General features: G+C 35.1%; 1 protein-coding gene across 2 annotated transcripts in view; it reads right to left on the reverse strand.

Moving 5' to 3' along the window:
* The window catches only part of LOC135216146 (uncharacterized), a 56009-nt gene that overhangs the window by 12346 nt on the left and 15834 nt on the right, over positions 1-27829 (reverse strand). For both annotated transcript variants that reach the window (XM_064251237.1, XM_064251238.1), the window contains exons 12-23: positions 20167-20332; positions 19419-19534; positions 17425-17532; positions 16049-16253; positions 14380-14569; positions 8342-8525; positions 5931-6126; positions 5191-5417; positions 4464-4628; positions 3175-3303; positions 2710-2855; positions 95-185 (exon numbers count right to left, since the gene is read on the reverse strand). In XM_064251237.1, the coding sequence (XP_064107307.1) occupies positions 95-185; positions 2710-2855; positions 3175-3303; positions 4464-4628; positions 5191-5417; positions 5931-6126; positions 8342-8525; positions 14380-14569; positions 16049-16253; positions 17425-17532; positions 19419-19534; positions 20167-20332 (1923 nt within the window). The remainder of the gene's footprint in view (positions 1-94; positions 186-2709; positions 2856-3174; positions 3304-4463; positions 4629-5190; positions 5418-5930; positions 6127-8341; positions 8526-14379; positions 14570-16048; positions 16254-17424; positions 17533-19418; positions 19535-20166; positions 20333-27829) is intronic.

The raw sequence follows: 27829 nt of genomic DNA on the forward strand, positions 1-27829 counted from the left end.
TAACTGATCTGTAGTGTTCTGTATGTAAGGCTGAACGTTAATGGAGAAGATGTAAATGTTTATTTGATAATATAATAACCATAAACGTTCTTACCATGTATACACCACTTAGGACATCGACTTCCACTTCCAGGCAAGTGGCGCCCCAGATGTCGTAACGTTCTGGATGTTCACTTTTAGCAGTCCTGGAAACAAGAAATGGAGAGCTTTCTTAATAATAATAATAATAATAATAATAATAATAATAATAATAATAATAATAATAATAATAATAATAATGAAAAAGAAGCCCACAAAATTACTGTGTATGACGTGTTTACTTATTAAATATTTACATTTTATTTTACTCAACACTCGAGTACTTTCAGGCCCTATCTGTGGCCCTTTTTCAAGAGATGTGTAGGTTGGCAGCCTGGGTCAAGGCCCAGCAGTCTTCTGCTCGTTTATTTTTCAATCTTCAGAAGAAACCCGAAAGAAATTTTTGTTTGGTTCAATAATCATAATCATAATTATAACGATAAATTCTTTGCCATGCAACACATGACATACTAAAACTCTGTCAGGCCTCTAAAACCAACATAAATCTTATATTTCACAATTTCATAGACAGAATGAGAGGCCTTCAAGTGTGTGTGAAAACCTTGTTTCATGAACAATTACTATTCAATTACAGGGAAATTACTTTAGAGAGTAATCCAAATTGCTATGAAGGACGGCACTATAGTAGATTTGACTGACTCTCTCTCTTCTTCCATTTTCCTCCCTTCACTTTAAGTACTCCATCACCAAGTCGATTTATAAACACATTTAAGAAGATCACTCTTCAACATACCAGTGCTGAGTGGTTTTTTTTTTTTTTTTTTTTTTTTTTTTTTTTTTTTTTTTTTTTTTTTTTTTTTTGAGGCTCTAATGCACCATATATACTCGTAGTTTAGACAAGGGTAATTTGTGCCACTGACTAAACTGCTCGACTTCATGCAATCCTTCATCGCTAAACGACCTATATTTTTCCTTTGAGTACACACTTTCACTGCCAATCATAATTCCTCGAAGGACGAGTGGTTTACGTGCTCGCCTACCAATTCGGTAGTCGCTAGTTCGACTACCGAATCAGAGGAATTTATTTCTGGCGAATAGGAATTCACTTCTCGATATGATGTGGTTCGGATCCCACCTTAAGCTGTACGTCCCGTTGCAAGGCAATCAATTGGTTCCTAGCCACGTAAAAGTATCTAATCCTTCGGGCCAGCCCTAGGAGAGCTGTTAGTCAGCTCAGTGGCCTGGTTAAACTAAGATATACTGCCAATCATATTTGGGCAATAAGCAACTCTAAACATTATGATACGAAATTGACATATCTTGGAAACCATTAGTCTAATGTCTTTTAACTTGAGCTGTTTATTTAGTGACACTGGTCACGCTGAGCAGAAGACATGCACTTAAAGAAAAATGACATACGAGAAAAACCGAGTTGAAATTTTTGTTTTTTTTTCACACAAATTTCAATAATCATGTTTGTTTTCTCTAGCACTTTTGCCTATTTCTAAGACTTCAAAATAGAGCCAGTACTTCGTAACAATGCTACCTATGGTTATTTCAAAACCATTCTATTCACAAAATTCTGTTTGACCTGGAGAACTAATCAAATCTTGCAACCCCATGAGAATCCTTTATGAAAGGAAATTTGCGCGAGTTTTAAATGGATCTTCTTCCAGTCGCTTAGGCTTATCAAAGGAAGAACCACAGGGATGGTATTATCATATAACATCACAATGATGTTTTAGTTGTAAATATCACTATTCGGACTAAAACCCTGTCATAAAATGTAGTCTCAAATACTAGTGGTTCAAGAAAAACGAAAAATCTAGAACAGCATAAAATGTTGTAATCCTTCTTTTCTGTAGAGTCACGCAAATATAAATGAAACTTGAAGTTGATCAGTGAACTGCAAATGAGATAACGACTTAGGCTTAACAATTTAAATGTGGCGTTTGAATTCAGAAACGAATTACATCACATTTATATTTGCCCAGACCAATTTTTTAAGTAAATTATACACTCGGGACTCAAAGCCCAAAGATAACACCCGTCAGATCAGTAAACTTGCTGTAAAACCGTCTAGTTCTATTGGAAACTCAGAATTTAAACAGAAAATAGATACAAAATGTGGTTTGCATGGTACGACTGGCATACCACTTCGGAAGATATCATTCCCCTAGAGCTCTGAGGAATGACAGACAGACAGTAAAAACAAGGTGTAATCTGACCTCCAGTTTACTCAGGATGGATGCAAGGTTTTCCCTCTCATGCATAAGTTGTAAACATTATATTCCTGCATCTTAAACATTATATTCCTGAATTTTAGCAAAAATTAAAACTTGCTAAAATCTAAAATAAAGCCCTGTTTCACAAACGAAAATTAAAATAAATACGCTATACTTTTTTAGAACTAATTTTTCTGTACTGTTTAACATGCACATTATATTTATTTTTTTATTTTCATTCTAATAAATAAATCATTAATATCCTATCCTAAAATTCCTGTTATCTTTAACTCAATGCAAAACACCTTTTCCAGACCTGTTTAAGCCATTCCATAGACCTTTCCTACCCGCCAACAACAACAACAGCAAGAAACTAGTTTGTAGGATTCCTCCCCGAATATGGAAAATTGTGGCACTAAATTACAATATTTTTGCACTGACTTACCAATATCTCTCACTCAAATCAACGTCAGAGGCAAAAGCCTTTTGGACAAGCTCCACCCACGTTGGCTCCTTTCCATTCTCCTCCTTCATTTTGGCTTCAACTGTATCCAGTCTCTGACGCAGAGCTGCTGCTGCCTTTTTCACGCCCTAGAAGAAAAAATATTTATTACTCTTGATACTGACTCGGTGAAAAGTTTATAAAAAAAAACATTTGGAATGAGTAAACTGACTTCTACTTGTTTTTCGTGAGCTCTGAATAATGATACGATTGATTTCAGATGTGAAAGCACACACAAAATAACTTATAGAGTATTTAAGCATAACAGAAGTAAGGGAACAAGGCAAATTGAGAGAGAGAGAGAGAGAGAGAGAGAGAGAGAGAGAGAGAGAGAGAGAGAGAGAGAGAGAGAGAGAGAGAGAGAGTGTCTCTCTTGTATTTACATAAATTACACAAAGTTATACTTACATGAGCACACAAGTCAGATCCAAAGGAACCTCCAGTCACGACAGAATTGGCACCAACCATTGTGTCAGTTGCTTTGATGACTATGTGTTCCAAGGGAACCCTCAGAGTATATGCTGCTACTTGGGCTACCTGTGGAAAGGATACATTATAATTGGAATGGGAACTGGAATATATGATTTAATTGGAATATAAAATTTTGAGAGCTGGAACTACGAAATCATTCAGCGCTGAAAATAATGTTGTTAGGAAAGGGTTAACCCTTTAAAAGTTAAGTACTACATCTTAGTTCAACCAGACCACTGCGCTGGTTAACAGCTCTCCTAGGGCTGGCCTGAAGGATATGATATTTTAATGTGGTTAGGAACCAATTGGTTACCTAGCAATGGGACCTACAGCTTAGTGTGGGATCCCACCCACATTCTATCGAGAAATGAATTTCTAACCACCAGAAATAAATTTCTCTGATTCCACGTTGGCAGAGTGGAGATTCGAACTCACGACTGCCGAATCGGTAGGCGAGCATGTAACCCACTCGTCCAACAAAGAACTTGTTAGGAGTGGGTGGAAAGTAAGACTATCAACGGAGATATGGTAAAAGGAATGAAATGGGTTGCATCAAGGGGACGAAGGAACGCCGCAAAGAACAGTAAGCTATGCCTACATTGGCACTACTCTCCACGGAGGATACATTTTAATAGAATAATAGTGACTGTGAATATTTAGCCTGGTTCAAGACAAGACCTACCCTAACATAACAGACAATAGCTCTCATTCACTGTTGATCTTCAACTCACTTACTTCAAAGGAACATGACTCCAGGAGTTAGTTCCATCTAAATTCTACACACCTCCTTTTAAAGACTGCCAATATTAATTTCAACACTTCCAACACCCATCCTTCAGCAGGATTATCTCATCTCCTACTTCTTCACCCTTCATGATTATCTCAGCACAGTCCATACCTTAATTGGTGAGAATATCGCTTAAGATTTAATAATTATTTTTCAGCTAGCTACAGGGATGACAGGTGATGGGAACAAACCAAGGTAGGTCTCGCTATCAGGTAGTTCTCTCCTTTTAGTTAAATAATTTATGAATTTATGAATAATTTTTCTAACATGACAATCACAAACTCAGGAATGGCAGAACTTAATGAATTCTTTCTGTATCACTTCACGTGACAATGGATATTCCAAAATGATCTTCTATTCTTATATTTCGCATTGGCTGCGTGAAGCTTATGTTAATCTTATCGCCAGTAACAAATAAAAGAAATCTGCAACAACATACCTTAGTGTTGATACCTTGCCCCATCTCCACTCCACCGTGGGAGATAGCGACTGTCCCATCCCGCTCGTAGATGGCGACCTGAATTCCGTATTTGAAGATGTCATGGTAGTCGAATCCATACCAGAGGGGAATCACGGAAATCCCTCTCTTCTTCCATTTGTTTTCCTGTGAGACATTAGGACAAAATTTGACTCCCATCATATTTGGACATGGATACGAATCTATTGAAGGATATAACTAATACGCGAATGATTTAAACATACATAAGATTTAAGATTTTGTAAGGGTAATCATTCTGTATAAGTAGAGGAATTAAACGACTGAAGTAACACTAGTGTGTCCAGTGCAGTTTTCTTTATACATTCTGGTAATGTTTGACTTAAACCAATGTACAGAATATGGGTGCATAAGAGACTATACTATATTTGTCCACGTGTCTGAACACGGAGTATGGATTTGGGTCCACTGACTTGAAATGATAACGAAGATGCCAAGATATGTATAAACCCTAAGAGGTTAATGTTATACTTTGAGTGGACGACTATCTTCGTCACGCACATTGGAAAAGGTATAAAATATATACAGATCAAACGTTCTACGGCCAAGCAAATGAAGACGTAAGTATTGTAGATATTTTACACTTTAATTAATGATAATGATAATTCATGATAATTAGCATTATGAAGTGTTTAAGGGTCAACAAGAACAACCGATTGCCAATCCTCACAGAGTTGAAGCTCTCCACGTCTCGAGTCCTCTGTTCGAGAGACGCCTTCTCCTTCAGGAGAGGGAAGATGTCCTCCGCGACGACGTTCCTCTCAAAGGGCGCACCCATGAGACGCGGCACTCCTGCAGGATCCATGTTGATCTCTCGGATCTCCATAGGATCCTTCTTCAGGAAGTGAGCCACGTGCTCGATTATGTTCTCTAAGGTTGCCGTGGCTTCCACGTGACCTGGGGAGGCGTAAGGAAGACTTGTGAGTGTCATGCAGAGAGAGAGAGAGAGAGAGAGAGAGAGAGAGAGAGAGACTATTAATGTGTGGAACTTCATTTCGTAACCAGAGAGAGACTATTAGACTATTATGTAAGTGTGAAACTTCATTTTGTAATCGGAGAGAGAGAGAGAGAGAGAGAGAGAGAGAGAGAGAGAGAGGAGACATTAATGGTGTGGAAACTTCATTTTCGCTAATCCAGGAGAGGAGAGTATAGACTATTATGTAAGTGTGAAACTTCATTTTGTAATCGGAGAGAGAGAGAGAGAGAGAGAGAGAGAGAGAGAGAGAGAGAGAGAGAGAGAGAGAGAGAGAGAGTTGCAACACCACCTTCGCCACAAGTTGTGAAAGATCTAATTGTGGCCATTGTCATATTTTTTTCGGTTTCAAAACTGAAAAAAATATCTAATAATAATAATAATAATTTGCAACTTCAAGTAGGAAGAAAACCAGAGATTTAGAAACCTCTAATTACCGGGTGTCCTGCAGAAGGTGTTAGCAGCGGTGTCAGTCTTGACGATATGGCCGTTGTAAATGAGGTTAGGAACGTTATACGTGCTCTGGATGGCTCCCATGAGGAAGGCTACGGAGTGCTCATTCGCCACATGACCAGCGTCTGAAGTCATGTCTACCCTCAGGGCCTGGAGCTTCCCTTCGTCGTCAAAACCAACCTGAAGGAGGGAGATGGAGTTCAGGTTCCTGTTTTGATTGAGATGGCCTTATGCCAACACGGGTTCTGGCTCATAGAGCAGCCCGTAAGACTGGCATTTTATTTTGCATGCATAGATAGTCATTATCTGCATGACCACTGAAGAGTGTCATGATTTGAATGTCCACTAAAACAGTAACATGATCTAAATGTCCACTAAAACAGTGACATGATCTAAATGTCCACTAAAACAGTGACATGATCTAAATATCCACTTAAACAGTGACATGCTCTAAATGTCCACTAAAAGAGTAACACGATCTAAATGTCCACTAAAAGAGTGTAACATGATCTAAATGTCCACTAAAAGAGTAACATGATCTAAATGTCCACTAAAAGAGTAATATGATATAAATATCCACTAAAACAGTACCATGATCTAAATGTCCACTAAAACAGTGACATGATATAAATGTCCACTAAAAAATGAATGATCTAAATGTCCACTAAAACAGTGACATGATCTAAATATCCACTAAAACAGTGACATGATCTAAATATCCACTAAAACAGTGACATGATCTAAATATCCACTAAAACAGTGACATGATCTAAATGTCCACTAAAACAGTGACATGATCTAAATGTCCACTAAAACAGTGACATGATCTAAATGTCCACTAAAACAGTGACATGATCTAAATATCCACTTAAACAGTGACATGCTCTAAATGTCCACTAAATGAGTAACATGATCTAAATATCCACTAAATGAGTAACATGATCTAAATGTCCTCTAAAACAGTGACATGATCTAAATGTCCACTAAAAGGGTAACATGACCTAAATGTCCACTAAAACAGTGACATAATCTAAATATCCACTAAAACAGTGACATGCTCTAAATGTCCAATAAATGAGTAACATGATCTAAATATCCACTAAATAAGTAACATGATCTAAATGTCCACTAAAACAGTGACATGATCTAAATATCCACTGAAACAGTAACATGATATAAATGTCCACTAAAACAGTGACATGATATAAATGTCCACTAAAAAATGACATGATCTAAATGTCCACTAAAACAGTGACATGCTCTAAATATCCACTAAAACAGTGAAGTGATCTAAATGTCCACTAAAACAGTGACATGATCTAAATATCCACTAAAACAGTGACATGCTCTAAATGTCCACTAAATGAGTAACATGATCTAAATATCCACTAAATGAGTAACATGATCTAAATGTCCACTAAAACAGTGACATGCTCTAAATGTCCACTAAATGAGTAACATGATCTAAATTTCCACTAAGACAGTGACATGGTCTAAATATCCACTAAAAGTGTGACATGATTTAAATGTCCACTAAAACAGTGACATAATCTAAATATCCACTAAAACAGTAACATTATGACAAATATTCCACTAAATGGAGGTAAAAACTGATCTAAATGTCCATAAAACATACATGATCTAAATGCCACTAAAACATGGACATGATCTAAAATGTCCACTAAAGAGAACATGATCTAAATGTCCCAACTAAAACAGTGAACATGATCTAAATATCCACTGAAACAGTAAACATGATTCTAAATGTCCACTAAAACAGGTGACATGATCTAAATATCCACTGAAACAGTAACATGATCTAAATGTCCACTAAAAACATGGACATGATGCTAAATATCCCACTAAAACAGTGACATGATCTAAATGTCCACTAAAACAGTGACATGATCTAAATATCCACTGAAACAGTAACATGATCTAAATGTCCACTAAAACAGTGGCATGATCTAAATATCCACTGAAACAGTAACATGATCTAAATGTCCACTAAAACAGTGACATGATCTAAATATCCACTGAAACAGTAACATGATCTAAATGTCCACTAAAACAGTGACATGATCTAAATATCCACTGAAACAGTAACATGATCTAAATGTCCACTAAAACAGTGGCATGATATAAATGTCCACTAAAAAATGACGTGATCTAAATGTCCACTAAAACAGTGACATAATCTAAATGTCCACTAAAACAATGACATGATCTAAATGTCCACTAAAAAAGTAACATGATTTAAATATCCACTAAAACAGTGACATGATCTAAATATCCACTAAAACACCAAGATAATCTGAATTTCCACTGAGACACGCCACATAACCCAATCACTTCAACATCTCTCATGACTTATACGGCAGTATGCATTCCAAACCTCATAAGCAGCATGGTAGGGCTCTCTCCAGCCGGCATAGGTCATGTGGGTGTTCAGATCGGCGACGAACCGAACAGGGCGCTTCAGTTTCCTGGCGGCAACGGCGGCTGCACCCAAGAGTACGTGTTGCCGGCTGATCTTCGATCCATATCCACCACCCAGCCGTCGTACTGTCACGTTGATGCTGTAAAGTACATAATAATAATAATAACAATCACCTAGTTAAGAGTTAACTACCCTCTTTCTTCATCACCTGGTCCATTAACGAGCTAACGACCGGTGTCAACGATCTTCAACGGCTCTTGTTTTTAAATTCACCTCTGTATATGTTGTAACTAATTGTTCATTTGGACTGAAGATGAACCCAGGGAAGGGTTCGAATTTTGTCAAGTCTTAAAAATTATACACGGACTCTTAACACTTTGTATTATTGTGGACCCTTTAGACAAAATAATAATAATAATAATAATAATAATAATAATAATAATAATAATAATAATAATAATAATAATAATAATAATAATAATAATGGACACCAGATTTTAAGTGAAAGAAAGAGAAAGAGAGAAAAAATGGATAAGTATCAAGACCTAAAAATAGAATTAAGAAGGATATGGGATATGCCAGTGGAAATTGTACCCATAATCACAGGAACACTAGACACGATCCTAAGATCCCTGAAAAGGAATCTGAAAAAACTAGAGGCTGGGTTCCTAGACACGATCCCAAGATCCCTGAAAAGGAATCTGGAAAAATTAGAGGCTGGAGTAGCTCCAGGACTCATGCAGATGAGTATGATCCTAGACACGGCGCACATAGTAAGAAAAGTGGTGGACTCCTAAGGAGGCAGGATACAACCCGGAACCCCCACACTATAAATACCATCCATTCGAATTGGAGGACGGTGATAGACCAAAAATAAATAAATAAATAATAATAATAATTTGTTTTGTTAAAGGGGATGGCAGCATCAGTGGAATTGATTTTAGATTTCATATATGGTCTTTTAAATTCTTCTTATTATATTTTCTTCTCATCAGGGCTGATATTTGAAAATATCAGCCATATATAAATTCAATTCCACTGATGCTGCTCATCCTCTTCAACAAAACATGTTTGAGAGAGGGTCTCCTACCTTCAAATAATAATAATAATAATAAGATGGATGCCGGGTACCAACTCAAGAAAAGAGGCAACAGAATCAACCATCTGATGTTCATGGACGACATCAAGCTGTATGGTAAGAGCATCAAGGAAATAGATACCCTAATCCAGACTGTAAGGATTGTATCTGGGGACATCAGGATGGAGTTTGGAATAGAAAAATGCGCCTTAGTCAACATACAAAAGGCAAGTAACGAGTAACTGAAGGGTTAAAGCTACCAGATGGGAGCAACATCAAACACATAGATGAGACAGGATACAAATACCTGGGAATAATGGAAGGAGGGGATATAAAACACCAAGAGGTGAAGGACACGATCAGGAAAGAATATATGCAGAGACTCAAGGCGATACTCAAGTCAAAACTCAACGCCGGAAATATGATAAAAGCCATAAACACATGGGCAGTGCCAGTAATCAGATACAGCGCAGAAATAGTGGAATGGACGAAGGCAGAACTCCGCAGCATAGATCAGAAAACCAGGAAACATATGACAATACACAAAGCACTACACCCAAGAGCAAATACGGACAGACTATACATAACACTAAAGGAAGGTGGGAGAGGACTACTAAGTATAGAGGACTGCGTCAACATCGAGAACAGAGCACTGGGGCAATATCTGAAAACCAGTGAAGACAAGTGGCTAAAGAGTGCATGGGAAGAAGGACTAATAAAAGTAGACGAAGACCCAGAAATATACAGAGACAGGAGAATGACAGAGAGAACAGAGGACTGGCACAACAAACCAATGCACGGATAATACATGAGACAGACTGAAGAACTAGCCAGTGATGACACATGACAATGACTACAGAGGGGAGAGCTCAAGAAGGAAACTGAAGGAATGATAACAGCGGCACAAGATCAGGCCCTAAGAACCAGATATGTTCAAAGAACGATAGACGGAAATAACATCTCTCCCATATGTAGGAAGTGCAATAAGAAAAATGAAACCATAAACCACATAGCTAGCGAATGCCCGGCACTTGCACAGAACCAGTACAAAAAGAGGCATGATTCAGTGGCAAAAGCCCTCCACTGGAGCCTGTGCAAGAAACATCAGCTACCTTGCAGTAATAAGTGGTACGAGCACCAACCTGAGGGAGTGATAGAAAACGATCAGGCAAAGATCCTCTGGGACTATGGTATCAGAACGGATAGGGTGATACGTGCAAACAGACCAGACGTGACGTTGATTGACAAAGTCAAGAAGAAAGTATCACTCATTGATGTCGCAATACCATGGGACACCAGAGTTGAAGAGAAAGAGAGGGAAAAAATGAATAAGTATCAAGATCTGAAAATAGAAGGATATGGGATATGCCAGTGGAAATCTTACCCATAATCATAGGAGCACTAGGCACGATCCCAAGGTCCCTGAAAAGGAATCTAGAAAAACTAGAGGCTGAAGTAGCTCCAGGACTCATGCAGAAGAGTGTGATCCTAGAAACGGCACACATAGTAAGAAAAGTGATGGACTCCTAAGGAGGCAGGATGCAACCCGGAACACCACACTATAAATACCACCCAGTCGAATTGGAGGACTGTGATAGAGCAAAAAAAAAAAATATAAATAATAATAATAATAATAATAATAATAATAATAATAATAATAATAATAATAATAATAATAATAATTTGTCACTATCCTCTAATTCGACTGAGTGGTTTTTTTATAGTGTGGGTGTTCCGGGTTGCATCCTGCCCATCACTTTTCTCGCTGTGTGTCCTGTTTCTAGGAGCACACTCTTCTGCAAGAGTCCTGGAGCTCTTCGGCATCTAGTTTTTCCAGGGTTCCTTTACTGTGATCTTGGGTTGAAGCCTCATAGTGTTCCTATGATTATGGGTATAATTTCCATTGGCATATCCTATATCCTTCTTATTTCTATTTTCAGGTCCTGATACTTATCAATCTTTCTATTATTATTATTATTATTATTATTATTATTATTATTATTATTATTATTATTATTATGAATGTGCCCTGAGTAAAAAAAAAATTACGTTAATGTAAAAGATGATCGTGATGGAAAGTTCCAACTCTAGGAACATTATGTACAGGTCTCAAGTTCAAGCCAGTGTACGTTCATTCACCATAATTTATAAGCAGATACTTTGTTGGGGGGGTAGGGGTCGTAAGTAAATATCTTTCAAAGAATATTCATCACTTGACGTATTCAAGGTCACAGGGCAATACAGATAACAGAAACTATAATAAAGAGGTTTTTAGTCTTCTGTATCTTTACAGGTAACAGAAACTATAATTACAGGTTTTTAGTCTTCTGTATCATTACAGGCACTTTGGGTGGTTATGGTAGGGAGGGGGATTAAGTAAATACCTCTCACCAGTATCTACCGCCATGATCTATTCAAGGTCGCGGGTCAATACAGATATCATAAACCTAAACAGGTAAAGGTTCGGTAGTCTCCAGCATAAGAATAAGTTCCAAGACTGAAATGGTGCATTTTGGAGGACAGGTACACTTACCAATTTAAATCCTATTATTCTTACAGTGACCTCTATCACATTTTATTACGATTACTTTAAGCAACAAAAGTCATGGTGACCTTTGACCTCTGACAGTTTTTTAAAATGTATTGCAGTGATTACCTTTAAAATATTATTATCATTATTATGAATAAAGCGTGTACATGTCATTCTTAAAATTAATACAAAATACCCAAAAATCTATCTAGTATACCTATAAGACTACGTATGGCAGCTTTAACACTATCTTAACGGAAAATATTCTACTTTCCTCTTCATTTGTTCACAGAAATCGGAAGCACAACTTTCATCACAATTTGTGACCCAGTTTTAATTGTACTGAATACAAGACTGAGCAAACCACTTTAACTGATCTCAGAATCCTCTAGAACAAGATTGTTTACTATTAATTTACTTATCAACGATGAATTATTATTATTATTTTTTTTTTTTTTATTGATTTTTTTTTTTGCTCTATCACAGTCCTTCAATTCGACTGGGTGGAATTTATAGTGTGGGGTTCCGGGTTGCATCCTGCCTCCTTAGGAGTCCATCACTTTTCTTACTATGTTCGCTGTTTCTAGGATCACACTCTTCTGCATGAGCCCTGGAGCTACTTCAGCCTCTAGTTTTTCTACATTCCTTTTCAAGGAACTTGGGATCGTGCCTAGTGCTCCTATGACCATGGGTACAATTTTCACTGGCATATCCCATATCCTTCTTATTTCTATTTTCAGGTGTTGATACTTATCCATTTTTCCCTCTCTTATTATTATTATTATTATTATTATTATTATTATTATTAATTAATTTATTTTTTTTTCTCTATCACAGTCCTCCAATTCGACTGGGTGGTATTTATAGTGTGGGGTTCCGGGTTGCATCCTGCCTCCTTAGGAGTCCATCACTTTTCTAATTATGTGTGCCGTTTCTAGGATCACACTCTTCTGCATGAGTCCTGGAGCTACTTCAGCCTCTAGTTTTTCTAGATTCCTTTTCAGGGACCTTGGGATCGTGCCTAGTGCTCCTATGATTATGGGTACGATTTCCACTGGCATATCCCATATCCTTCTTATTTCTATTTTCAGATCTTGATACTTATCCATTTTTTCCCTCTCTTTCTCTTCAACTCTGGTGTCCCATGGTATTGCGACATCAATGAGTGATACTTTCTTCTTGACTTTGTCAATCAACGTCACGTCTGGTCTGTTGCAGTATCACCCTGATCCGTTCTGATACCATAGTCCCAGAGGATCTTTGCCTGATCGTTTTCTATCACTCCCTCAGGTTGGTGCTCGGTACCACTTATTACTGCAAGGTACCTGATGTTTCTTTGCACAGGCTCCAGTGGAGGGCTTTTGCCACTGAATCATGCCTCTTTTTGTACTGGTTCTGTGCGAGTGCTGGGGCATTCACTTGCTATGTGGTTTGGTGGTTTCATTTTTCGTATTGCACTTCCTACATATGGGAGAGATGTTATTTCCGTCTATCGTTCTTTGAACATATCTGGTTCTTAGGGCCTGATCTTGTGCCGCTGTTATCATTCCTTCAGTTTCCTTCTTTAGCTCTCCCCTCTGTAGCCATTGCCAATTGTCATCGCTGGCTAGTTCTTTAGTCTGTCTCATGTATTGTCCGTGCATTGGTTTGTTGTGCCAGTCCTCTGTTCTGTCTGTCTTTCTCCTGTCTCTGTAAGCTTTCTGTGGGTCTTCGTCTACTTTTATTAGTCCTTCTTTCCCATGCACTCTTTAGCCACTCGTCTCACTGGTTTTTCAGATATTGCCCCAGTGCTCTGTTTTCGATGTTGACGCAGTCCTCATACTTAGTAGTCCTCTCCCTCCTTCATTTCGTGTTATTGATAGTCTGTCCGTATTTGCTCTTGGGTGTAGTGCTTTGTGTATTGTCATATGTTTCCTGGTTTTCTGATCTATGCTGCGGAGTTCTGCCTTCGTCCATTCCACTATTCCTGCACTGTATCTGATTACTGGCACTGCCCATGTGTTTATGGCTTTTATCATATTTCCGGCGTTGAGTTTTGACTTGAGTATCGCCTTGAGTCTCTGCATATATTCTTTCTGATTCGTGTCCTTCATCAATTGGTGTTTTATATCTCCTCCTTCCATTATTCCCAGGTATTTATATCCTGTCTCATCTATGCATCTATTTTATTATTATTATTATTATTATTATTATTATTATTATTATTATTATTCATTCAGAAATGAACACTATTCACATGATAGATAAAAATGTATTAAAATGTAAGGATAATAGCATTAGGGTAGTGATGCACTGGAACTTCCCTTGAGCTTTTGAAGTTCCAATCGCACGACGTCCTCAGGGATATTGTTCCACAGAAAGCCAAAGACAAAATAAACGACTTACTTGTTCACAGGAACGCCTAACACAGCGGCTGTGGTGGCCTGGGTCTCCGCAGGCCACTGGGTGGTACAGTAGACGTCATAGCCATCTTCCGTGGGTACGACCCTGGCAGCATGGGGTTCCATGGTTAAGTGGAATTGAGTACCCATCGAAAGCTCTCCAGTCAGATGGTGGGGAGATTCTTCGTAGGCCTCTGTGGAAGAGTGAGGCATTCACGAGTGTGTAAAAATGTTTGCTTACAAAAAGTCTAACATAATTGTATGTATGAGTATTCGAAATATATTTCTTTACCCTTTCCATGCTTTTATGGGCTCCATTTATTAGATGGAATTCTGTTTTAACGGAAAATATTTTACATTCTTATAGTAGTATATATATATATATATATATATATATATATAATATTATATATATATATAATATATTATATTATAGTGTGTTACCTTTTCGACATTGAGTGGCTCCAGAGAAAATTTCCAAATATCAATGCCACATTCACACTTCCAACTTCCAGGTCTACCTTTTTATCAACCTCTGAACACTCACAAATTACAGACTTTACACCATTTTTAGGTCTCTCATACTTTCCACGTGGCAAAACCATCTCAAAGCACTCTGAGAAATCCTTCCATCAGTGCTAACTGTTGTACCACTCCTATGTATCTTTAAGTCTCTTTTGTTTTCCTTTTATGCCATATACCAAACAATGAACTCATCTCTGTAGCTACCTTTTTTTTTTTTTTTTTTTTTTTTTTTTTTTTTTTCCGTTTTTTTTTTTTTTTTTTTTTTTTTTATTCTATCCCAACTTCTCTTCCATAAAGGAGAGTTGGCTCTACAATCCTCCCAAGCGCTCCCACCCTATCTTCCATGGTCAACTGAAGCATGCTTAATCTTTTGCCTCCCTGCTACTCATCTTGCTTCAACTATACTGAGATTCACTGCTTCTCTATTCCTACCAAGGTTATATTTACTCCAAAATACACACAAGTCAACAGCTTCCATTCTTCTGCTATTCATATTAATCTTAATTCATTCAACTTCATTATTTCCACTCTCTATCGGAACCTAAGTTGGAATATAAACTGGAACATAAAATCTAGGTCAGGCGCTGGAACCTAAGAGGTCAGTCAGCGTTGAAAGGAAATCTAATTGTATGTAATAGGTTTTAAAGGTATAACAGGAGAGCAGCCTCGCAACTGCACTGCGAGACAATTGTCAGGAGAAGGTGGACCGGAGGTACAGTAAAAGGAATGAAAGGAGTTGCAGCTAGGCGCTGAAGGAAGCTGCAAAGAACATTAAGTAATGACCACAGTGAGCCGCATGAGGTATACGGAGGATAAACCATATGATCATCATCATTATTCTCAACCTTCTACCCTTGCAAACAGTTTCAAACTCTTTCTCTGGTTTCTGCAGCTTATCCTTACTGTTTCCGATCAGCTCAGTATCATCTAAACATGCATCATTCAATAATCCATATGCAATTTACTGTCTCATTTCGCTCATCTAAACCTAAATCAAACTGTCCACAAAACACAATAACCAAAAACAACACTCTAAACCAGTAGCTACTTTCCACAACGCCCCGCCCCCTTTAAAAAAAAAAAAAAAAAAAAAAAAAAAAAAAAAAAAAAAAAAAAAAAAAAAAAAAAAAAATTAACAAATAAATTACTTGCAAAGTCGCCGAGGCTGAAATCTCCCGTAATGGACACAGACTTGCCGGCCTCCTGAGCGTCCTTTATGGTGAGAATGGGTTTCCGGACGTCTTCGTACTCCACGACGACCAACTTGGCCGCTCGAACGGCCGTGTCCCTGTTTTCGGCCACAATAGCGCCGACCGGCTGGCCCGCATAATTGACGCGGTCTGCTACGAATACCTAAGGGCCAAGAGTGACAGAATAGATTGTAGAATGGGGGCCTATGAGGTCATTCAGTAATAAAATGGAAATTGACAGTCAGGAGGTTTGAAAGGTGTAAGAAGAGGAAAACCTCAAAGCAGTTGCACTATGAAACAATTGTTAGAAAGAATGGATATTCGGATACAAGAATGAGACTATGAATCTAGAGTTGAATCTAGAATTTAGGCCAAGGCCAAGCACTGGGACCTACGAGGTCATTCAGCGCTGAAGTGAAAATTGACAGATAAAAGTTTGAAAGGTGTAACAGGAGGAAAACCTCGCATTTGCACTATGAATCACTTAGGAGAGAGTGGAAATTAAGATGGAAGAAAGTGAATATGAAAGGAGGTACAGTAAAAGGAACGAAAGGGGTTACAGCTAAGGGCCGAAGGGACGCTGCAAAGAACCTTACGTAATGCCTACAGTGCATAGCATGAGGTGCACTGACGGCACTAACCCCCTACAGAGCACAATTGTTAGAGAGGGTGGATATTCAGATAGAATGAGAATGTGAAAGGAGGCACAGTAAAAGGAATGAAAGAGGTTACGGCTAGGGACCGAAGTAACCTGCAAAGACCATTGGTAATGCCTACAGTGCACTGTAAGAGGTGCACTGACGGCACTACCTCCCTACGGGGGACAGGAATGATGATGGTGAATGACTAGCAACTGCATAAATTTCCAATTTTTAAGTTATTCTGCTCTAATCCAATACTTCAGTGCAAAAACTCTTTTGCTGAGTTACTCACTTTATATTATTATCATCGTAATTATTATGTAGACCCTTTCTTAGACAAGTCCTGTTTAATAGGATGGCAGCATTATTTGAATGATTTCGTTTGCACTGAATTAAACTGCGTCTTTTAAGCTAGAGATTCAGATCTATTAGAGCTGAAGAACTGCGTCACATCTATAACTAAGAAACGCGTCGTTCGTCCTTAAGAGCCTCAGAGGTTTGATGTTACTGAAAATTGTGTCAGTTATGCATATTAAACCCTGTCATTCGTACTGAAAACTATTCATTAATAAAATTAGACCTAGGCTGTAAAACGTCTAAAAGTCTGTGTCCTTTACACTTAAAATAGCTACTTCATTCCGAGAGTGACCTTGAAAAATGTGTAGGATCCACAAAAATTACAAAGGAACTCACAGGATCGGGCCCACCGTGCACGGGACTGAAGGCTCCTGCCAGGACAACGTAGGAATTCTGACCAGGAATGTCCTCCTTGCTGATCCAGCTCACAACGCCTGGGACTTTCTGCAAGAGTATGAAAAGAAGAAGAGAATCACTTGATTTTGGGACTAAATTAAGATGATCAAGATTTGTCGAATTCAGGTAATGTTTGTTAGTACGGTATTTTACATTGCATGGAACCAGCGGTTATTCAGCAACGGGACCATAGGCTTTTCGTGACTTCCGAACCACGTCGAGAGTGAACTTCTATCACCAGAAATACACATCTCTCACTCCTCAATGGAATGACCAAGAATCGAACCGGCGACTACCGAGGTGGGACGCCAACACCATACCAACCACCCCACTGATGCGCTTGAATTCAGGTAAAGGGAGGGTCACTAAGCAGTCAGCATCTCTGTCTTGTGATTTACACTGAGTTTAGAATAGAAACTTTAGCTGTCTGAGGCAAATCCAAATCATGGAAGTTTTTAAATAACACTAATCGAGTATATCAATCCGATTCTCCTCTCGTCTAAAAATGGAAATCCTTAGTTTAAACTAACTAAAGAAACTAACGTGAAGTTTAAAAATAGTACTAACACACTTTGAGAAATAATAATGCCAATACAGTTAAAATAAACTAGTAGTTTCATGAGTAAATCTAGTTCGGAGAAATTATTCAAACAAGATTCTTGATATTTTTTTAGCCAAGATTATTTTCCCTTTTTTTCTTGAAGTACAAATCATAGCATGCCAAAGATAAATACATAAGAATTTGGATTATTATTTTTTTTTCTATCACAGTCATCCTATTCGAGTGGGTGGTTCTTATGCGTGGGGTTCCGGGTTGCATCCTGCCTATTTTGGAATCCATCACTTTTCTGGCTGTGTGCTGTTTCTAGGAGTACACTCTTCTTTTTTGTTAGTATGGTGCTTTTACGTTGCATGGAACCAGTGGTTATTCAGCAACGGGACCAACGGCTTTACGTGACTTCCGACCCACGTCGAGAGTGAACTTCTATCACCAGAAATACACATCTCTCGCTCCTCAATGGAATGACCGAGAATCGAACCCGCGACCACCGTAGGTGGGAAGCTAATACCATACCAACCTCCTCTGCATGATTACTGGAGCTACTTCGGCATCTAGTTTTTCCAGGTTCCTTTTATTATTATTATTATTATTATTATTATTATTATTATTATTATTATTATTCGGAAGATGAACCCTATTCATTTGGAACAAGCCCACAGGTGCCACTGACTTGAGATTCAAGCTGCCAACGAATGTGGTGTTCACCTGAAAGAAATAAGAGAAGGTAACAGGGAATACGAGAGAGGGAAAAAGAGCAAAACTAAACCATAAATCATTATGGTTTAAAGTTGCTCTGTCTTCTTTTCCGTATTTCCTGTTAGCTTCAGTTACTTCTTGATAATGAAGACCATATTCGCTGGAAGCTGGAATCTCAAGTCAACGTCCTCGTTAGCTTGTTCCATAAGAATAGAGGGATCACAATAATAATAATAATAATAATAATAATAATAATAATAATAATAATAATAATAATAATAATAATAATAATAATAATAGTTTGTTGTTGGGGAAAACTCCCTATCACGAGAGCATATATAATGTTCTAAGTCCAGAATAATAATAAAAATGTTAATAGTTCGTGTGTAATTTAAAAACACTTTACAAAGATTTCGAAACCTTCCCTGAAGATGAACCCAGAGAAGAGTTCGAAAGTTTTTTTCTTTTTTTTGTATGTTGTTTTTAAATTATATACGAACAATTAAATCTTTTTTTATTATTGTGGACCCCTTAGAACAAAATAAAATAATAATAATAATAATAATAATAATAATAATAATAATAATAATAATAATAATAATAATAATAATAATAATAATAATAACCCATCTGGTGGGAGTGAATAGTGACAGACTGAAATAAACCATTTACTTACAAGTGCTTCTTCCGTGTTGATTGATTTGATCTTCGCGTTGGCAACCGTCGTCAAGACAAATGCTGCGTGAAGTTCTCCTGGGATGGCAGGGATGTCATCCAAGTACCGTGCTTCTCCTGAAGGGGGTGGAAACAAAAGTGAGGTTATTTATTATTATATTTATTTCTATCTCAGTCATCCTATTCGACTGGATGGTATTTATAGTGTGGGGTTCCGGGTTGCATCCTACCTCCTTAGGAGTCTCAAATTTTTTTCACTACGTGCACTGTTTCTAAGAGCACGCTCTTCAGCATGAGTCCAGGAGCCACAGCGGCATCTAGCTTTTCCAGATTTCTTTTCAGGGATCTTGGGATCGTGCCTAGTGTTCCTATGATTATGGATACAATTTCCACTGGCATATTAAGGTTTAAATAAGACCCTCTTTCCTTATATATAAATCTTGGTATGTTCTTACAAATACACTTAAATGGAAAACAATATAAAATTTAGGCAAAAGGACTAGCGCTGTGACCTATACGGTCATTCAGCACTGAAAAGGAAACAGAGTAAAAAAAGGCTCTAAAGATGTAACAGGATGATAAACCTCGCAGTTAGAAGTCCAGTATTCTACACTGAAAGTTATATCTGTAAGTTTTCGACAACTCAAGCCTAATTTTAAGACACAAACAGAGAGAATCTTGACATGACAGATAAAAAAAAAACACACACACATACACATGAGCAGGAGACCATGGATTTGGATTTTTACCCGATATCTGAGTGGCAGATTCCAGTTTCGGGACAGCTTCGCCGACCGGCCAGGTATCCTCATTCATGTCGAAGAACTGTTCCCCTGATGAAATGGGGCGCAGGATGTTGGGGCCTGCGCTTCGAACCTTGCTGCCTACACTGTCGCCCAAGAATCCTATGATGGTCTGAAAGAAGACATTGCAAATGTAAAATTCAAGTAAGGACAATAAAGTACAGTAAAATAAAATCCATTTTTTTATGATCATTCGGACGTGTAACAAATCCCAAGGAATATTAAAATTAAAAATCACTCCTAATTTATAATAAAAATCTTCATGCCAGTATGTATATAAATAAATAAATACACACATACATATATATATATAGCTATATATTATTATATATACATTATATACTATATATATATATATATATATATATATATATATATATTATATAATATATATTAGTGGACCCTGTGCTCGCGTTATCAGCATTCGTGGACTCATGTATTCACGGATTTCTTGATGGACATATCTACATTACTCGAGGAAGTTCGCATATTCGAGGTATTTTTCTATGAGAAATATCCACAGATTACTATATTTTCATATAAATTTCATGATTAAATGCACCTTTTGTGACAAAACTTAAAAAAAAGGTATAAGAATTTTTAGTGGGTTTTTCTTGAGTTTGAACTCACAAAATAGGCAGTTAAATGCGTTTTTATGGGAGTTCTAAGTATTTGCAGATCCTAGCTATTCAGTGGGGACTCTGGCATGCATTCCCCGCGAATATGGGGTTCACTGTATATATAGATATAGAGATATAGAATATAGATATAGATATAGATATAGTATAGATATAGATATAGCTATAGATATAGATATATATATATATATATATATATTATATATATATATATATATATATAGATATATTATAGAGATATGATAGATAGATATTATATATATATATTAATATATATATATATATATGTATATAGATATATAGATATATATATATAGATATAGATATATAGATTATTATATATAAGATATATATGTATATATATACACACACACACACATATATATATATAGTATATATATATCTTATATATATCTTAAATAGATTATATACACATATGATACATAATATATATATATACATATATATATATACATATACAATATACATACATATATATATATACAGATATATATTATTGTAATATATATAATAGGTAATATATATCTATGATAGAATATAAAATAATAGATATAGATTAATAGATGTAGATAATAGATATATATATAATAGATATATAAATCTCTTCCTCTGTATAAATAAATATATATCTTATATATTAGTATACTATATATAGTATATATATATATATAATGTCTTATATATATATATATATAATATATCTGTTAATATATATCTATATATATATTATAAATATATCTATATATAGAGATATACTATATATATATCTATATATATATATAATATAGATATATAGATATTTTATAGAATATATAGCTAATAGCTCTATCGCTAATAGCTGTCTCGCTATTTATGAGGTATCGCGAATCTATGCATATAGATATAGTGGATCTAATCGCATAAATCATAGATATACATTAATACATATACATATACCATATACAATATACATTTATAACATACCTCTATTATTATTACATATATATTATATATATATATAATATATATAGATAGATATAGATAATAGATATAGATAAATAGATATAGATATATAGAATATAGATATATATATATATATATAAATATATATATATAATATATATATAATGTATATATATATATAATACGGTATATATATATATATATATATAGATAATATAGATATTAGAATATAAGATTAAAATAGATAGAGAAGATAGATATAGATATACTATAATATATATATAAAATTTATATTATATATAGATATATATATCAGTGTATAGGATATATTATATATACGATATATATACATATAGATATATATAATATAGATATATATAATACTATATATATATATATAATAATACGATATATATATAATATACTATATATATATATAATATATAGTATATATATATATAATATAATATAATATATATATATATATATATATATATATAGATATATAGATATAAGATATTATAGATATTAGAGATATATAGATATATCGAATATAGCTATATAGAATCTCGATATATAGATATAATAGATAATAGATATATAGAATATAGATATATAGATATAGTAGATATATAGATATAGATAGATATAGTATAGATATATAGATATAGATATCGATATAAGATAATAGAGAATTATATTATATATATATATAATGTATATATATAGATATATATAACGATATATAGAAGAAATATATATATATAATACATATATATATATATAATATCTATAGATATTAGATAATATATAAGTGTTTATAGATATTATATAGATTATATATATATATATATCATATAGAGAATCCAAGTTAATAATAATATATAATATATGAATATATGATATAGAGATAGATATATAGATTAGAAGGTATATTAGTTATAGATATAATTATAAGATGATTAGATATAAGAATAAATAATAATAGTATGGATAATTATTAGATTATGAGTAGTATTAGATGATATTCATATATAAGAAGATATAGAGATATATTGATATATTAGGTATGATTATGAGTAGTATTAGTAGATATCTAGTATATATAGATATATAGATTATATAGCTTATCTAGATATTAGATATAAGATATACGAATAAGAATAATAAGATGTCGATATAGATATAGATATATAATAATAATGTATAGTATGTATATATAGATATATATATATAATGATATTATATATATATATATAATATATATACAATAATTATATATATAGATTATATATATACATATATATATATAATATATATAATATATATATATATATATATAAGGATATAGTATTAATCTATATATATATATATATATAATAATAATAATAATATATATAAATATATATATATATATATATATTATATATATATATATACATATATATATTATCATATATTAATTATTATTATTATTATTTATATAATATATAATATACTACATTATATATATATATCTTATATATATATTAATGTATATAATATATATATATATATTCTACTATAGATTATATATATATAAATATATCTATATATTAATCAATATATATTATATATATCTATATCTATATAATCTATAATATTATATATATACATTAGATATAATATATATATATATCTATATATATATATATATTATATATATCTATATAATATATATAATATCTATATATATATATATATATATATAAATATAGTAATCTATATATATTTTCTTTAAATTTATATATATATAATATTATCTATATATAATAAGTATATATATATATATATAATATATATACGTAATATATAATATATATATACATATATTATATATATATATATATATAACTACATACATATATGATATATATATTCAATATATATCTATATCTATATATCTATATCTATTATCTATACTATATCTATATCTATTATATATCTTCTATCTCTATATATTTTATATATATACAATAATATATAGATACCTTAAATATAAATTAATATATAAATTATACATTATATTAATTATATAATAATTATATATATATATATCTAATTTATATATTATTCATTATATCTTATCTATAAAAAATATCTATTTATCTATATCTATATCTATTTTACTATCTATATAATCTGCTTTTTTCCCTTTTCTTTCTTCTTCTTCCAGCTTTTTCCCATTTTTATATGGGGTCGCCGTTTCGGATGAGCCGTTTCCATCTATTTCTATCTTGCGCTTCTGCCTCATCAATTCCCTTCTCATGTAAATCTCCTCTCACACAGTCCTTCCATCTCTTTCTGTCTCCCTCTCTTTCTTCTTCCTTGCACCTCCACTCCCATAGTATGTCTCCCAGCGTGGTCCTCATCTCTCCTCAAACAGGTGTCCATACCATCTCAGCCTCCCTCCTGCACTTTCTTTGATACTTCCACCACCTTAGTTGACCCCCTTATGTAGTCATTTCTGATCCTATCCACTCTTGTTACCCCAGACATCCACCTAAGCATTCTCATTTCTGCCACATCCATCTTCTTCTGCTCTGCTTTTCTCATGCTTGCTGTTTCCGTACCATACAGCATTGCTGTTCTTACCACCGTCTTGTGAAATTTTCCTTTTAACCTAAGCGGCACTCTTTTGTCACAAAGAACTCCCGAGGCCGCTCTCCAGTGTTCCAGCCTGCCTGTACCCGATGTTTTACTTCTTCTTCCATACTTCCTCCAGCGTTAACAAAAGATCCCAAATACTTAAACTTATCAACTCTCCTTATTTGCTCTCCACCAAGCTGAATACTTTCTCTATCATCCCCCTCAGTGGTGGTACACATATATTCTGTCTTGGATCTACTTATTCTCATTCCTCTGTCCTCCAGTACTTGTCTCCATCTTTCCAATTTCACTTCCAGATCTTCCCTGCTCTCTGCACCACAGAACAATATCATCCGCATACAATATGTTCCATGGTACTGTCTCCCTTACTTCCTCTATTATAACTCCATCACTATGTTAAAGATAAAATGGGCTCAGAGCCGACCCCTGGTGTAATCCTACTCTCACCTCAAAACCTTCTGTCTCCCCAACACTGCTCCTCACTCACTGGTAAATACATTCCGGTACATCTCTTGTATCAATCGCACATACTTCTCTGGCACCATCTTCTCCCTCAGGCTCCTCCATACCTCTTGTCTCGGACTCTGTCATAAGCCTTTTCAAGGTCAATGAATACCATATGTAGGTCCCTTTGTCTTTCCCCGAATTTCTCCATTATTTGCCTCAGACAAAATATACCATCTGTTGTTCCCCTTCCCTTCATAAATCCCATCTGCTCTTTACCTATTTGTACTTCTTCTCTCAGTCTAGCATCTATCATCCTTTCCAGTATCTTCAAAGTGTGGGACATCAATTTAATGCCCCTATAATTACCACACTCTTGGACATCGCCTTTCCCTTTAAAAATTGGGATCAATATACTCCCACGCCACTCATTTGGTATCTTTTCCTGTTCAAGGATCTTTATCATAAGATCGTACAGTATATCCACTCCTTCATCTCCTAATGCTTTCCATGCCTCCACCGGGATCATGTCTGGTCCGGTTGCCTTCCCCTTCTTCATCTTCTTCAGTGCATTTAGTACGTCTTGCCTAGAAAACCTCATTACCATGCCAATGTTCACTTGCCCATCCTCTCTTATTAGTCTATTATTTTCTTCATTTAACAACTGTTCGAAATATTCTTTCCATCTCTTCACAATGTCTTCCTCCTTTCTAAGCACTACACCCTCTTGATTCTTTATTTGTTTGATGTGTGTTATATCTTTGGTGCTCTTATTTCTAGCCTTTGATAGCTTCATCATCTTCTTTAATCCTTCCTTTGTCCCCAGCTCATTATACACATCATCATACGACTTTGCTTTAGCTTGGGCTACCACCTTTTTCACCACCTTGTTTTTCTCTCTGTACCTATTTCTGTCTTCCACTGACTGTGACTCTTCCCATCTTTTCTTTTGCCTCCTTCTTATCTTTTACTACTTTCTCAATGTCTTCATCCCACCACCAACTATCCTTTTCTTCCCATATGATACCAGATGTCTCTCCTAGCAGCTCCTTTCCATGCCTTCTTATTACTGCTGCATTTCGTGCCCACCATTCTTGAACATCTTCAATCCCTATATCAATATCCTCCAAAACCCTCCTCTTAAATTCTCTCTTCTTATCCCCTTCCTTCTGTAATTCGTACCATTTAATTTTCCTTATCCCTTTAGCTTTGGTTTTTCTTTCCCTTTTCAACTTCAAGTCCATACATAGCAGCCTGTGTTGGGGGCTACATGGTCGCCTGGAATAACTTTGCAGTTCTTGACCTCCACCAGATTTATCCTTTTATACAAGAAATAGTCTATCTGGGAGATCTTCCCCCACTCCTATATGTTATTAGGTGTTCCCTTTTCTTCTCAAAAAATGTGTTTACTATTGCCATGTCGAATGACACAGCAAAGTCCACTACACTCTCTCCTTCTGGGTTTCTCTCCCAATTCCATGGCCCCCATGCACCCGCCCAATCGCCTCATTTTCACTTCCGACATGGCCATTCAAATCTGCCCCAACTATCACCCTCTCATGCTCTTCCAGTTCTTGCATTATTCCATCCATGTCTCTCCAGAAATTTCCCTTCTCTTCTTCTGTGCAACCAACTTGTGGTGCATATGCGCTTATAATATTCAGAATCTCTCCTCCATAACATATCTTCAATCTGATGATACGGTCATTCTTTCTATGCACTTCTATTACCGAGTTCTTTAGTTCACTAGACAGTACTATGCCAACTCCATTTCTACCTTGTTTATTTGCTCCAACTATAATATAGCTTATATCCATCTCCCAACTCTTTAGCTTTATTTCCTTTCCACCGCGTTTCTTGCACACACACAACATCTACTTTCTTTTCTCTCATCAAGTCAGCCAATTCTCTACCTCTCCCAGTCATGGACCTAACATTTAGCTGACATACTCTGAACCCAATGTGAGCTCGCTTCTTTAGCTGCACCCGCTCCTGATGCAGTAGCCCTCGCCTTACCACAGAGTTAGGGCGATGTCTCTGTGCGTCGTTTACGGAGTACGCCCTAGCATTACCTCTTTCCATATTTCGGCTCATTCCATTTTTGGTTTTGGCACAGATTTTTACAGCCGGATGCCCTTCCTGACACCAACCCTCCCTATTTATCCGGGCTTGGGACCGGCACCCATAAGGACTTGGTTGCCCCCCAGGTGGCTAGGTTCTATCTATCTATATATATATATATATTATATATATATATATATATATATATATATATGTATATAATATATATGTATATATATATATATGTATATATATACATATATATATATATATATATATATATATATATATATATATATATTGTTACGAAGTGCCAAGTATCTGGTTACCTTGCATCAAATATTACCTCACCAAAAGCCAAACACCTGAACCCTCATAACACATTTAAACGACTGAACACAGTGATCCCTTAACACTTACCAGTATTGCAGAAAATCAGACTAAGTTCATTAAAACAGGTGTGAGGTAATCTTGTAAGTAATTAAATTAATCAAAGGGCATCACTCCTTCAACAACTTTAAAACTCTAAGTATTTCCCTGATTTCAGAAGTCTAAGTACTTCCCTGGTTCTAAGTCACTTCAATTAAATTGATGGAAAGCAAATCAATTACCACTCTATGTTTCTACCTAACATGAATATAATCATAATTAAACATATTTATACTGGTGTAAGATAAAGAAAACACTTATAAAAATTTTAAATACAAAAATTTATTATTAAATTCAAAATTTATAAGTGAAATTCACAATATCAGGGAAAATTACTGTTACTTGAAAACAAAGTAAAGTTTAATCAATTCTTGAATCAAATTAAGTAAAATTATCACAAAATTCAAGAAAATTAATTCAATCAA

Source organism: Macrobrachium nipponense, chromosome 6 (assembly GCF_015104395.2).
Source record: "Macrobrachium nipponense isolate FS-2020 chromosome 6, ASM1510439v2, whole genome shotgun sequence".
NCBI classification, from domain to species: Eukaryota; Metazoa; Arthropoda; class Malacostraca; order Decapoda; family Palaemonidae; genus Macrobrachium; species Macrobrachium nipponense.